Genomic DNA, 14,406 nt, shown 5'->3' with positions numbered 1-14,406 from the left:
TTTACTTTAGTATTCCCATTTTATGTAACTTTATACTTCTACTCTTCTACATTTTAGAGAGAAATATTGTGCTTTTACTCTATTACATTTATCTGACAGCTTAAGTTACTTTTCATGTCAAGATATAACATAAAAAACCTGATTAATTTTAAGTGATTAGACATTTACATTTTTAATTTAACCTCATAACATTATTACAAAATTACAAAACAAAATTAAAATGCTGCCTACATAAATGCATCAATTATAATAAAACAATAATACATTTGGAATACAGTATATATAACATTCTGCATAATGAGTACTTTTAATTTTAGTACTTTAAGTACCTTTTGATGCTGCCACTTTTGTACTTTTACTTAATAATAATAAAGTCTGAATGCAGGACTTTTACTTGTAGTGGAATAATTTCACAGTGTGGTATTAGTACTTTTACTAACTCTTCTATAAGTAATGCTTGCACGTATATGAAGCAATAATTCTCATCACATTATATAATACACAGTATTGTGAAATGGGTACAATGGGAAATGGATGTAACTCTACAGTATATGACCTACATAAGCAAGAAGAGGGGATTGTGGGATTTACAAGGATTCAAAACTGATCCTGACATGGCCCTCTTCCTCCTGGACAAGTAGAATTAAAGTAAAACAACTTCCTTCTTTCACTCGCTTCTGGAACAAATGCATGCACGAGCAAGATCAAGACCTTCAGACACAAACCAGTGGTGCCATTTTTGTCCACGGGGCAAAAATCAACACAAAATTTAAGTTCCTTATAGTTGCTACAACTATATTTAGGTACGTTACCATGAGGTACTTTTCCCTCCAGTGAGCCACTATGGGTGTGGCTTGGGAGAGCAGATCCGCCCAAGATCCTCCCAACTTCACCGGTTAGAGGCTCAGGTAGCGGCTCAGAAAGTACCTGCCTCAGGTCGGTACTTTTCTGAGCAGCTACTAACTAGTCGATGCTCATTGGATAAAGGCGGCGATTTCGAGCATGCATGAATCATTTGCAGACTGGTGCAAACTGGACGCTGAGGGGTTAACAGCTCCTGCTCTGCTGACTGCAGCTGGGAGAGACCGCTGTGGGAGGACTGGGCCGCTTGTGAGTGCTTTGGGATGGTGCGTGATACTCCTTAAGAAGAGTAGGAACGAGTCTCCCATAACACCAGAAAAAGTCGATAGATTTGTCGCTAGTTGCTTTTTTGAAGAAGAGTCCCATAGAGGGGTCTAAATAGTCGCTGAAATACGCCACGAAATGCCACGTTCAAACTCCGTTGGTTAGCTGCTACAAAGTACTTGTGGGCGTAGCCAAAACACACCACTTTCCGAGAAGTACTCAAAAAGTACTCAGTGGAAAAATGCCTATTGACTATAGGGATTTTTTCTTGGAAAAGAGTATTTCTACACTGCTAAATTGCTCCTTTCACTTTGAATACTTAGCATTACAGCCATGCTAGCAGTTTGCGAGATTGTACTTAGACTCAAGCTTTGAGCTAGATGCTAACATGCTGATATTAAGTGTATGTGCACTATATTCACTATCATGATTTAACATTTTCTGATTTCCGCTCAATAAAAGTTCAGCTAGGGCTAATGGGAATGTCTGAAGTTTAACAGATTTTTTTAGTTATGAACCAAAGTATTGTGCAAATGAAATATTCAACTTAATGTTGGTGCCCGATAGAAGGTCACTACCCAGACACGAACGTCTGAAGACAGTTTCAAAGCCTTGCATCCAGCCCTAGTTGAGACGGTTTCTATCCTCTCATTTTTCTGCCTACGGTACATTTTCATCATCTAATGGATGAGGTGACCTGCAGGGCAATCTCAGTAAAAACTGTATTCCCTTTAAGAAGAAATGGTGAAAAAGACACACGGAGGATAACTGAGTGATCTGATGCCCATGGCAGGATAAAGAGACGGGGTTGGACAGATGACAGCGGGGACAGCGAGACATAATGAGCTGATCAAACGATTGTGGAGGATGAAATGCCAGCGTAGCTTAGAGCGGTGACAGACTGGGCTGTTAGGGAATCCCTGCTCTCGCTGTGATAGTGGGCTGGCTCTGCTCTCGTTGGGATAAGGGTTATTTCTGCCACAGCACCTGCAGAGTTTGCTGATTCACACGATCCATCTGCTAAACACAAATAGCCCCATTTCGTCCATCCTTTCTTTACATAAATCTTCTTCTCTCTGCCTTGGCCTTTTCTGCATTTTACCACCCATCTATGCTCCAAAATGTCATCTTTTTTTCAGCATGGTCCCTTATTAAATTGGTCACACAATTCCTTCAAAATAAAAACCTCATACCTCCAGCACCAGCTCTGTGTTTTCCCTCTTGCTTTCACCTGTAGTTGTTGAATTACCTTTTCTTTTGTTAGCTTTAATTAGATGACCCTGAATAGTCTCCCACTTTTCAAAAGTGACTCCTATAATGACTAAGTAATTAATCAGTTTGATTTTGCATATTTAAGTACAACAATAGGGGTTCTGTCTGTGCTGCTTCAGACAAAGATCAATGACTGAACATTACTCTAGGTCAAACTCTTCTCAGTCATTGTTTTTCCTCTGTCTCCGGTTAAAATGGTGCCCATGGCATCCAGTCAAAAAGAGTTTCCACGTTCCTCCACAGTCAGTTGTCAAGCCTGCAATCTCATTCGCCCCCCAACCCCCCCACCCATCATCTCCAAGATAATGAGGGTTACAGATTGGATGACCTGTGCTTCAGTGCCTCAGATGGTGGATGCCAAAATTAAGAATTGAGCAAGAGAATATGCTGCAATAATCATGCAGGCAGTGGAAGATAAACAAACAGCAGATTACTACTGAAAAAGTCATTTATGACCACAATAGAACAGACAAACTCTGAAACAATCTCAAAAGTGACAAAGTTGTATGTAAATGTCAGAAACAGAGCGACACCGGTATTCATTGGAATCCACTTTCGCTCCTACCTGATGAATATAATTCCAGTGTTTATGTGGATTTTTTTTGGTCTACCAGCTTCTGCGGAAAAATGCCTGGTTTTCATCAGCAAGTATTTTACTTCAGCTCTGTGCCACTACACACTGCACAGCTATCGTAAAATCAGCCTGAGTGAGTTTGTTTGCTTGGAGATTTTGCCCATGGGAAGAGCCGTTGGGAGTAAACCATATAGACGTGTGAGATAAAAACAAAGAGCTGAAAGCTTCGGGGCTGCAGAGGGGAGTGTCTGTTCTGGGGTTCTGCAGTATTAGCAACCCTTTTGGTTGCAGGGATTAATATTTAATACCATTTAATAGGGCTTTAAAGTGGCCCTGACACCTGTGGCCTTTGGCTGACCATTTTCTCCCAGGAAATATATTTATTTACATCCTATAATAAGTCCTTGATAAAAACAAAATACTGTAAAGTTTCTATCTTCACATTTCTGTCAGTGGAGTGTTGGATAATGTATAAGGGCAGTTTAATGTCAGCAATGTCCTTTTAAAATTGTTATTCTGAATATTTTCATTAGTTTAAACCCAATTTTAAGTTTCTTTATGCAATAGTGATTCAATACATTTACAATCTCTTATTACTTGTAAATGTACTGTGGTTTTTATTGGTAGTGGCATGGTCCCCCATTCGACCCTTAAATTCAGACTGCCTACCTAAGCCCTAGAGCTATATAATGCTTAGAAAGACATGGAATCCAGTGCAACTGTATCTCATTGGTAACAGCCTCACTTTTTACTTTTTGCTTACTTCACACCCTATCAGAGATGCAAGTACCACCTCCTGCTGCTGCTTCACATTAAAATGTTTAACTGGCAAAACACAAGGAAGCTTTTATTGTGAAGGAGTCACAGAAAATGACCACAGTAACCACAGTATCTATCACTGTGGTTAGCACTGACCATGAAGCAATTTGTTTATGCATATTTTGTTAGCTGATTGTTTTTAAATTTTGCAAGGGGGGTAACTAATGTAAGAAGAAAAGGAGGCCACAATGAACTGTTAGATTTAGAGCTGCAGGCGAAAGGCTGCACACCTCCAGTTCCTCAGCAGTGCAACAAAACTCCACTGTGACCAGCTGTGTGGAAAACTACTTGCACCATGTGCAGCATGAAATCAGATTGTGATTGCAATTATATTAAATTTTGTCTGGCTTCTTAATTAAAACAGTTTCTTGGCTTTACAGAAAACAAGTTGCTCTTGTATTTCCGACAAAGTCGAGTGTTTGTTGTACTATTAAACTGCACTTGCTGTTACTACGACAACCACGGGGGTCACCAAAATAAGCAGGACTGGAATCTTAATGATTGCAACTTCAAAATTGCGTTATTCCAATACAGGAAAAAGGCTGGAGCCAAATATTTGACTATTCAGATATTTGTTCGTTGGGTACATATTCAATGTTCAGTTTTTTTTTTCTTTCCCCCAGTACTGTAGAATAACAGATTTCTTGAAAATGCATGCTTTTAATTAAACCAAAAGACAACTGTTGCAGCTTTGATCTCTGTTTCACTGAGGGCGGGGCTTTGCAAACACACACTGGGCAGAGAAAAGGGCCAGTGAAGGCTTGGCATGCCGCTAACATGTTTCTCTCCCACCAATGTTAGCTGTTCTTTTAAGCTAAAAAATGTGCGTGTAGGCTGAAATGTATCAGTGGTGATTATAAGGGTAACTCAGCTTAGTGTCCCCCTATGCAGCATAGAGCAGAACTTGTGTCAACCAGCAGTGAGCCAACCACAAATATTTGAATATATAGTTGTCCTAAAGCATCGGATTCCAAAAAGTGGTATTCTGGAAATCCGTAAACAGAAATAGTCCTAACATTCTGATAGATTTGATAAATATTTCTGTTAATATCAACTACAGCAACCTGGTCTCACAGAAATCCGTGAAATAGCCACAGATTTCGCTTAACTCAAAATCTGTGGAATAGCCACGGATTCGCTCAAATTTCTGTGAAACTGACACGGATTTCGCTACAATGCAAGTTAAAGACAGACATATCCCGTGGCTATTCCATGGATATTTTTTCCTATTGGTTTGTTCTAAGTCACGTGACTTTCAAGGTCCCGGCGGTCAGAACAAAAAACATGGCGGACAGTTCTTTCATTTTTTGTGAAAAATTAATATTTTGACTTTGTTTCTGCATAAAAATGGATTTTGATCACATTTCTAGCAAGAAATATATGTTTTATTTTCTAAATATTCACTCAGTGAATGTACATAATCACTTTGTGGTGAAGATCTCGCCAGAAAAATATGACTGTCATTAACTTGCATTGTAGCGAAATCCGTGTCAGTTTCACGGAAATTTAAGCGAGTCCGTGGCTATTCCACGGATTTTGAGTTAAGCGAAATCCGTGGCTATTTCACGGATTTCTGTGAGACCATGTTGACTACAGAGACAATGTGCCCTGATGATATTGTAGCCAATCCTCTACAAAGACATTTTCTCCAAGAAACCGGAGCACCACCAGAGCCCCCATCCTTAACATGCAAGCTAAACAATCCGCTTATTCGTAAACAGTCTAAGGCCTGACATTCCACTCCTTCCCAACATCTCACAAGGCTTTCTGAGACTTGCCAAGGCTCTGGGCTGTATCCCAGGGCTGCTCCTAAGCCTTCCTCTGAGAGGACAAGATGATATGCAGTGAGCCGAATTCTCTATTGAGGGATGAGCACATGCTGTGAACCTCATTTGACATAACAACTATATTATTATTGTCCTTAAAATTTCAAGTGCAGATCAGTGTCAGGGAGTATTATTTTCTTGTTTCATATTGGACATTCTGGCATATAATGAAGAAAACTCCTCCTCCATCACCATAATTCTCTGCAATAAAAGAGTCAGTTCAGCTTAAGTCCAAATTGTTGCCACTGGCACAAACAAATCTATTCAATTTTGTTGTGTACATCGACCCATAAAACAGCTGCCCTCTTATCCATCGAATCGCTCTATGGTGAAGCTTTTCGATTGCACTGATAAAGAGTTTTGGCCTCTATGTTTGCTCTGCCTCAGGTTTTAATCTGCAAAATCTCCAAACAATCTAGATCTTCCTAACTACGTGCCCTCCATCTTATCTTCCACATCTGTCTCTTTCTTTTCGTCCCTGCATCCTTCTTACTTTGTCTTCTGCTCTCCCTTGGGCCAGTATTCTTGTTTTTACTACAATCCATCTGCTTATTCAAGTGTCCAACAATGAGCTGAGGCACAAACACGTAAAAAAACAAACGTGTGTTGATTGATTGAGGACAAGAGCTCTGTCGAACAGCCACTCAAGGAAGAAATGACTTCTTGGTATTTGTGTAAGCTTTTGCTTGTTTTCGCTCCAGATTACGAGTAAAGTAAAACAACACCCATCTCATTATCCTCTCTTTTTATGTTGAGTAGCTAAAAAGAAACATAACTTTTTTTCTGATGCAGTTTTCAGCTTTTGTTTTTTTCCCAATTTTGTTAAATGTCAAGATCCATTTCCATTTAGATTGAACTTTTTGCTCTGCTCTCAGGAGATGTGTGACTCCTGGGGGCGCCCACCAAGCTATGATGACTGCATGGCATTAGCTGTTTGATAGCAACGGGGTCGACCTCACGTCACACACTTGGCCCGTCGCTTAAGGTCAGCGCACCTCCTGAGGCCTGGGACAGACAGGCAGCTTGGCAAGCAAGGGCAAATAAGAAGTGAAATTTCCTCCAAGGCAAGACATCTTTGACCAAATTTGGACGTGAATAATGCACAGAATTAGGTTTAACAGTCTCCAGAGAGGACAGAGACGTGTGGTGGAAAAGAACAGTTAGAGTGGGCGACAAGTCACATTGAGAATTATTTAATCAGAATCAAAGATAAAAATATGACAGAAGTTTCACGTGTGATCTCTGATTAAAGGCACCTCTCTGATGCATTCATATCTGCTTATGAGGCTAAAGGATTAATTAATTCAATTTCAGCCTCCCTTGGTAAATGTTCATGATTATGACGGAATCTGAACAACAAACGAAGAAGTGCTTCTTTTCTTTCCAAGTAAGCAATAAGATTGAATTCTGTTGGGAGGAGCAGGATTTTAACGAAGCAGTGAAGCATGGAAATACATTATGGCTAAATTTTACTGGTAAACATACGCCGATAAGGCTGACATTTTCTTCTGAAGACAGTATATTACACTTACATAGAAACAGCAGACACAGAAGGCGACAGCTAAAAACTGTCCTTTACACCTCCAGTGAAAAAAACAACAGATTCTAGTTGACCCCAATTATCCAGCCTTCACCTCGGGCTTCGAGGTGAGACAAGAACAGGGAACTGCTGCTCCACAGGGCCACAGAGCAGCTCTCTGATCTGCCAGGCAAAACGTTCAATATAACACTTACTACTGGTCCCTCGAAACCCCTCAGCTATTGTCTGACAACAGCTTTTAATTAAAAATGCAATACTGATGGGTTTTTTCAACCATTACAAATAACCAACAATAACCTGCTACTCACGGCCGATATGATAGCTTCACATGTTTGTATTTTAAAAAGAAGTTCATAACCTGTAGTTCATGCACACCTAAGGGTCAGAAAGGATAAGATGATGATGTAATATTTTATAGCTCTGACCACTAGAGCCTGACTGACCCATATGGGATCTTTGAGACTGATACCAATATATATTTTAAAGGGTAAAATTAACAGAAATGGCAGCTGATGTAATGAATTTTTGAGCTGGAAGGGAAAAAAGTATTTTTTTGACGATGCAAAAGTTCTCAGAAGACTGCTATCTTAAACAAATATTCAGAATAAACATTACACATATTCATACATTCACCAGCCACTTTATAAGCTAGCAAGGTGTAAAGTGGCGGTATGGTCTTTCGAACCTGGTCTCACAGAAATCCGTGAAATAGCCACGGATTTCGCTTAACTCAAAATCCGTGGAATAGCCACGGAATCGCTCAAATTTCCGTGAAACTGACACGGATTTCGCTACAATGCAAGTTAAAGACAGTCATATCCCGTGGCTATTCCATGGATATTTGTTCCTATTGGTTTGTTCCAAGTTACGTGACTTTCAAGGTTCCGGCGGTCAGAACAAAAAACATGGCGGACAGTTCTCTCATTTTTAGTGAAAAAATCAATATTTTGACTTAGTTTCTGCATAAAAATGGATTTTGATCACATTTCTAGCGTGAAATATATGTTTTATTTTGACCATGTTGGGTCTTTCAATGCTGTAGCCAATCTGCTTCAAGGTTGGTTGTGTTCAGAGATGGTCCTCTGCATACTTTGGTTGTAACGAGTGGTTATTTGAGTCACTGTTGCCTTTCTATCATCTCGAGCCAGTCTGGCCATTCTCCTCTGACCTCTGGCATCAACAAGGCATCAAGACTCACGGGATATTTTCTGTTTTTTTGCAGCAGTTTGTGAAATACTCAGACCAACAATCATGCCACATTCAAAGTCACTTAAATCACCTTTCTTCCCCATTCTGATGCTCGCTTTGAACTTCATCTTCACCATGTCTACATGCCTAAATGCATTGAGTTGCTGCCATGTGATTGGTTTGTTAGATATTTGCGTTAACGACAGTTAAACAGGTTTACTTAATAAAGTGGCCAGTGAGTGTATAATGTATTACATTGTCAACCAACTCCAAGGAAAATAAAGAACAAATACAAATAAAGTAAATAGCTAACACCATTTCTGAATCACCCCAACCATTGTTTGTTGCATTAAATATTATATAAAAAAAAGTTTTCATATCTGCGTATATCGGACAACACACATATATGCTGATACCGATAATTACTGGCCAATAATATCGGTCAACCAGTGTATAGGTCAGGCTCTAGTCACTATTGTTAACAGAACAAAAATGCAGAACAGTTCAGGCTATTCTAATGTTAAATTAACTTAAATTATTTTAGTAAAATACATCAAAAATGTCAGATAATGTTTGCTTTCATAGAGCAATTTGTTGAAGAATTAAAATTCAATGCTTTGATCTAATCTGCCAAATCAAACCTGTCAATGTATTAAATATTCAATACCTCTGACTATCTACCACCACCTACTGTATCAGAGTGTGTACATGCTATGCTTGTTAATCAATAACCCACCCAGCCAGCCCTGGCTTTGAATTATCAGCCAATAATTTATCAGCTATAATTTCATTAGCAGCATAACACATACAAATATTATTTTCCCCATTATTAGCTGATAATTAATCAGAACTAATATATTTATTGATAATTTTTTCAGCGTGGATTTCTGTTATCCGGATATCTGCTGAATACTGTCCCTTTCCCCCAGAGGATAAATCATCCTCAGACCGATAACTGATGGCTTCTGAGATTGGACCTTGCCTGTCTGTGTACATGGTCACATAAAAGAAGAAAACTTCAACATGCCACAAAAATTGTCTCATTTGTTGAACTGCTGTAAGAACAAAGCAGATCAAGCTAACAGACGGATCCTCATTACATAGACATGTTGATTCAGCTTGCTTTCTGTGTTGGAAAGACAGAATTTGAGGAGTAAGACTCAATTCATTACAGCGATCAAGGACTTTGTGACGGGGGCTTCTGTGGCTGCATAGTTGGTGATGATGATATTTTGTGAAATTGCTTTTTATGTGACCTCGAGCACTGAAACGCAACAACAAATCAGTCACAAATGTGTGAAGACTCGCAAAACACGCAAAGAGCTCCATCAGTTTTCCACTCTGACATGTCTCATTCTTCGCTCTGATCCCTCCAGTTGAGTTTCCCTCATGTCAAACACTGTGAACATGCACCATCAGGCTCTTCTTGGCTGTATAATCCCTTTAGGATGAAAGCACACTTACAGCTGAAACCAAGGACAGAATGCAACACAATGTCCACATGCAGACACTGAATCAGCAGGCTTAATATTTGACTTTTTTCTTAACCCTACAGATGGAATGAAAGATGCAGTGAGGTGAGTCACTTCAGATAACAGAACCTGAGGCTTTATGAGATCATATCAAGCAGAAAGTCAATATATGACACAATTGTGATGCAAACAAGGCTTAACACCTCCAGGCTAGACAAACAATTAATAATTCATATTTATGTTAGCTTTGAAGGTTGCGCCCGAGAGGCACAACCTTTTCTCAAAGTATTATGCTGCAAAAACAAGTATTGAGCACCATCACTATATCACTGCTGCCTTTAGATCTATTTCTTATGGAGTGAAGTGGTCCATGGTGCTGCCTCAAGCTCTCTAACCATTTCTATCCAAAAAAGCAAACAAAAAATGCCACCATGATATGACACTGATTCGTGATGTGAAGTAAAATGCTGCCTGATATTCAACTTGTTTTGTGCAACCTGTTAACGCAGCGTCTGTCTGCTGTCCGTGTGTTTGAGCAGTGATCTGCCCGTCAACTGCGGCTCAACACACGGACCGTCCAGCAGCAGCACCACCGCGGCAGATCAACCTGATACAGCAGTCCAAGCGTGTAAAGACACATGGATAATGTCAGAAATGAAACTGAATGATGCCACCACCACAGCACACAACGCCGGATTTTTTTTCTCCAGAGATCAGAAAAACTCATCCGCTCGAAGCTTTACTTACACAAAAACTGCGAAAAGCAGAACTCGGATGCCAATCTCCAGAGCCAGCTCTCGCACGCTTTTCCTGCGGTCTGGGGGCGACACGTTCATGATTGTGGGATAATCCGTCAAGTGAAATAGCTAGACAAAAAGGCAGTCAGTTCTGTAGGTTTTTTGTTGTTTTTGTACTTTGTAATCCAACCTAACAAAGTGAGCGCTTTCTCCAGAAGCGGTGCCTCCTAGTCACGCATGCCGCGCGCCTCCATGGCCACTCGGTCACCTGAAGCTGTCTTCTCCCTGCTCCTCCTCTCCTCTCTCCTCTCCTCTCCTCTCCGCCTGTCTCCGCGGCTCTCCGTCTCTTTCTATCCCCCCGGGCGATTTTCTTTATTGCTACTCTGTTGATGACAGCTGCTCTTCTGCCGAGTGAAAGTCTCTTTCCTTCCACTCCATCAATTACTTAAACTGGCTTGGAGTTTGGAGGAGATGTGGGAAAACATTAGAGGTGTGGGAGAAAGTGATGGGAGACAGCAAAGTAAAGAGAGACTCAGAGCGTCACCGAGTGTGTGTGTGAAGTCAGAGTGCCTCTCTCTCTCTCTCTCTCTCTCTCTCTCTCTCTCTCTCTCTCTCTCTCTCTCTCTCTCTCTCTCTCTCTCTCTCTCTCTCTCTCTCATCCCTTGGCTTGACTATGGAGAATCAGATGACTAGAAGTTTCTGGAACACCACTCAGGACCCCACAGGGGGCGAGATGAATGAGTTCAGCGCTCCTGTCCAGGAATGCTATTAAGCTACTGTGAATGTCTTCTTGACTAGTCTGAAGCCAAGAGACATTTCTCCTGAACCACATCTGCTCATAAATAATAAAGCACTCATAGTAAATGTGACGTAAACAAACCTGAATGACCTGAGTGGCTAGATTTAAGTACATTTTGTTGAGTTTTAAGTTAAGTTGTAAATTAACCAACTCCATATACAGTACAGGCCAAACGTTTGGACACACCTTCTCATTCAATGTTTCCTTTATTTTCATGACTATTAACATTGTAGATTCATCAAAACTATGAATGAACACATATGGAAAATGTACTTAACAAAAAAGTGTGAAATAACTGAAAACATGTCTTATATTCTAGTAAGCAAAGGGTGGTTACTTTGAGGAATCTAAGATAAAAGACATGTTTTCAGTTATTTCACACTTTTTGTTAAGTACATTTTCCATATGTGTTCATTCATAGTTTTGATGCCTTCAGTGAGAATCTACAATGTAAATAGTCATGAAAATAAAGAAAACGCATTGAATGAGAAGGTGTGTGTCCAAACTTTTGGCCTGTACTGTATATAACCAAGTAGTTTTTGTTGGAATTCAAAATATTAACCACGTTTTAAACTGCAAGTAAAATCAGAAAGGAAGAAGAAAATTCCACCGTCTGAGCCACTTCACACATTTTTTTATTAGTTATTCAGTTATTCGGAAGTTATTCAGTTCCGTGTCTTGTGCCTATGTTGTCTTGTGATTTCTGTTTCATTTTGGTTCCACCTCCTGTCTGTGTCCGCTGCTCACAGTTTTACTTTCTCCCTTTGCCTGTTTTCCCGCCTTTAGGATTACCTGTCTCCGCCCTGATTGTTTCCACCTGTGCCCTTACCTTGTGTGTATATATAGTCCGTGTCTCCCTTTGTCCTGTGCCAGTTTGTCTTGTCAGATACTTTGTTTGCTAGAGTGATTTTCTGTTTGTTTTCTTATTCCTAGTATAGCCTCATGAGAGGGATTTTCTATTTATTTGTTAGAAAAGCTTAGAAAAGCCTTAGTATTGTTTTAGGTTCTGAGATAAGTGTAGTGTTTTTCCTCTGTATAGAGTGATTTTTATTTTGTTAAAACTTTATTTTGAAACTTTGGTCTTAAGAGTTTTGCATGTGGGTTTGGGTCCATAGTTCGGTCATGAAATATATATTTTTTTCCTAAACTAAAAGTTTTGTTGCATAAACCTAACCAGAGTACTGGCAAGTGCACTAACGTCAGTTTGCGAGGGTTTTTTTTCTTAGTAGGACAAAGTCATGACCTGACTAATCTGTCTCTGATCGGCTAGTATTGTCATGATTCCACTGTCTGTTAAGTATTTTATTTTCCCTTCATGTTCCATGTCTGCACCGCCCCTCCTGGTCTGTGTGCACCTGATCCCTGATTGTGTCTTCCACACCTGTTTCTCATCATTCCCCATTAGCCCTGTATATAACCCCCTTTGTGTCGTGTCTTGTCTCGTTGCCAGTTCGTCGTTCTTCCAGGCTCACGTGCTAGCATTTCCATAGTCCTACACTGTAACAGTTTGCTGTAAGAAAACAGCCAAATTGTGACAGTAACATACGGTTTTCTATTAAAAAGGTATGGAAACAATGCATTCTGGGCAATATTTGTAGGTAGCTTGCCGTTTCCTATAAAATATATGATATATGTATATTATATTTTCTAAGTCTCTTCTTGTTTACATTTTTAATGCCTGTATTTTACTTAACTAACTCATTCAGTATATGGTATATTAAGATTACTGAGGTTATTGTGAAGACAGCGCTTCATTCGTAGTAATTGGCTGTCAGACAGTAATATGCTCTATTTACAGAAAATGACTGCATTGTATACTGCAACAATATTGCAACTAGCTTCAGCACTATACTGTGTTTAAGTCTACTGTAAATCAATGAAATGTAGGGTTTTTGAGCCTTTTGAGTTTTGGAACTTGATCTCCGTCTCTGCATTTGAGTCCTGCCTTCTGTGCTAGGTCCCTTGACGAGTATTTGCTGTCTTTGTTGGGCAGGGGTAGATTAGGCGTGAGGAGTGATATTGGTTAAGGTTAGAGTAAGAAGATTAGGGCAAGCCAATCAGAGGCAGAGTATCGCTAGTGATGGGTAGATGAAGCCTCATGAAGCCTTGAACCTTTCCAGCCAACTGGTTCGAGAAAAGGTTCATATCTTGTGGCTTCATGTGCTCACAAACCCCCTGCTGGTCCAAATCGTCATTGACCTTTGAGCTGTTTGTGAGGCCTCTTGGTGCATGGGAATAATCACTGCCAACAGAAATAAAAACACCTTAATTTGATTTTGTGTGATTCAAAATGTTCCCACATGGGGGAAAACTTTCTCTTTCTCACAGGTTCCATGGAAAAATGTATTTGTAGTACAAGATATATATCTATGTCACCCACAAACCAACAAATCGCCAACACAAACCCACAAAGTGTGAGCGGCTCCGAGGCTTCGAACGTCATCAATGACGTCACTCGCCCTAAACAACACAAGCGTCGATACACGCTCAACCAAAGACTTCCGGGATTTCTCGACACACGCTCCGAAGCATCCGCACGATCCGACCCATCACTAAGTATCGCTTCTGATTTACCCCATGCTAACTCGAATACAGAATTGATCAAATTCCAACATGATCTCACAGAAATCCGTGAAATAGCCACGGATTTCGCTTAACTCAAAATCCGTGGAATAGCCACGGAATCGCTCAAATTTCCGTGAAACTGACACGGATTTCGCTACAATGCAAGTTAGTGACAGTCATATCCCGTGGCTATTCCAACATACAAAGTGATTATGTACATTCACTGAGTGAATATTTAGAAAATAAAACATATATTTCTCACTAGAAATGTGATCAAAATCCATTTTTATGCAGAAACAAAGTCAAAATATGAATTTTTTCACTAAAAATGAGGGAACTGTCCGCCATGTTTTTTGTTCTGACCGCCTGAACCTTGAAAGTCACATGACTTGGAACAAACCAATAGGAGCAAATATCCATGGGATGGCCACGGGATATGACTGTCTTTAACTTGCATTGTAGCGAAATCCGTGTCAGTTTCACGGAAAT

At 40.0% G+C, this 14,406-nt stretch overlaps 1 protein-coding gene across 1 annotated transcript in view; it reads right to left on the bottom strand.

Moving 5' to 3' along the window:
- plpp4 (phospholipid phosphatase 4) overlaps window positions 1-11,055 on the bottom strand; it is a 70,104-nt gene extending 59,049 nt beyond the window's left edge. The window contains exon 1 of the mRNA XM_059359467.1: window positions 10,564-11,055. Within this exon, the coding sequence (XP_059215450.1) occupies window positions 10,564-10,652 (89 nt within the window). The 5' untranslated portion in view covers window positions 10,653-11,055. The remainder of the gene's footprint in view (window positions 1-10,563) is intronic.
- Between the last annotated feature and the right edge of the window lie 3,351 nt (window positions 11,056-14,406).

Source organism: Centropristis striata, chromosome 20 (assembly GCF_030273125.1).
Source record: "Centropristis striata isolate RG_2023a ecotype Rhode Island chromosome 20, C.striata_1.0, whole genome shotgun sequence".
NCBI lineage: Eukaryota > Metazoa > Chordata > Actinopteri > Perciformes > Serranidae > Centropristis > Centropristis striata.
Note: the sequence above shows the minus strand (reverse complement) of the source record. Positions and strands in the feature narration are given on the sequence as shown.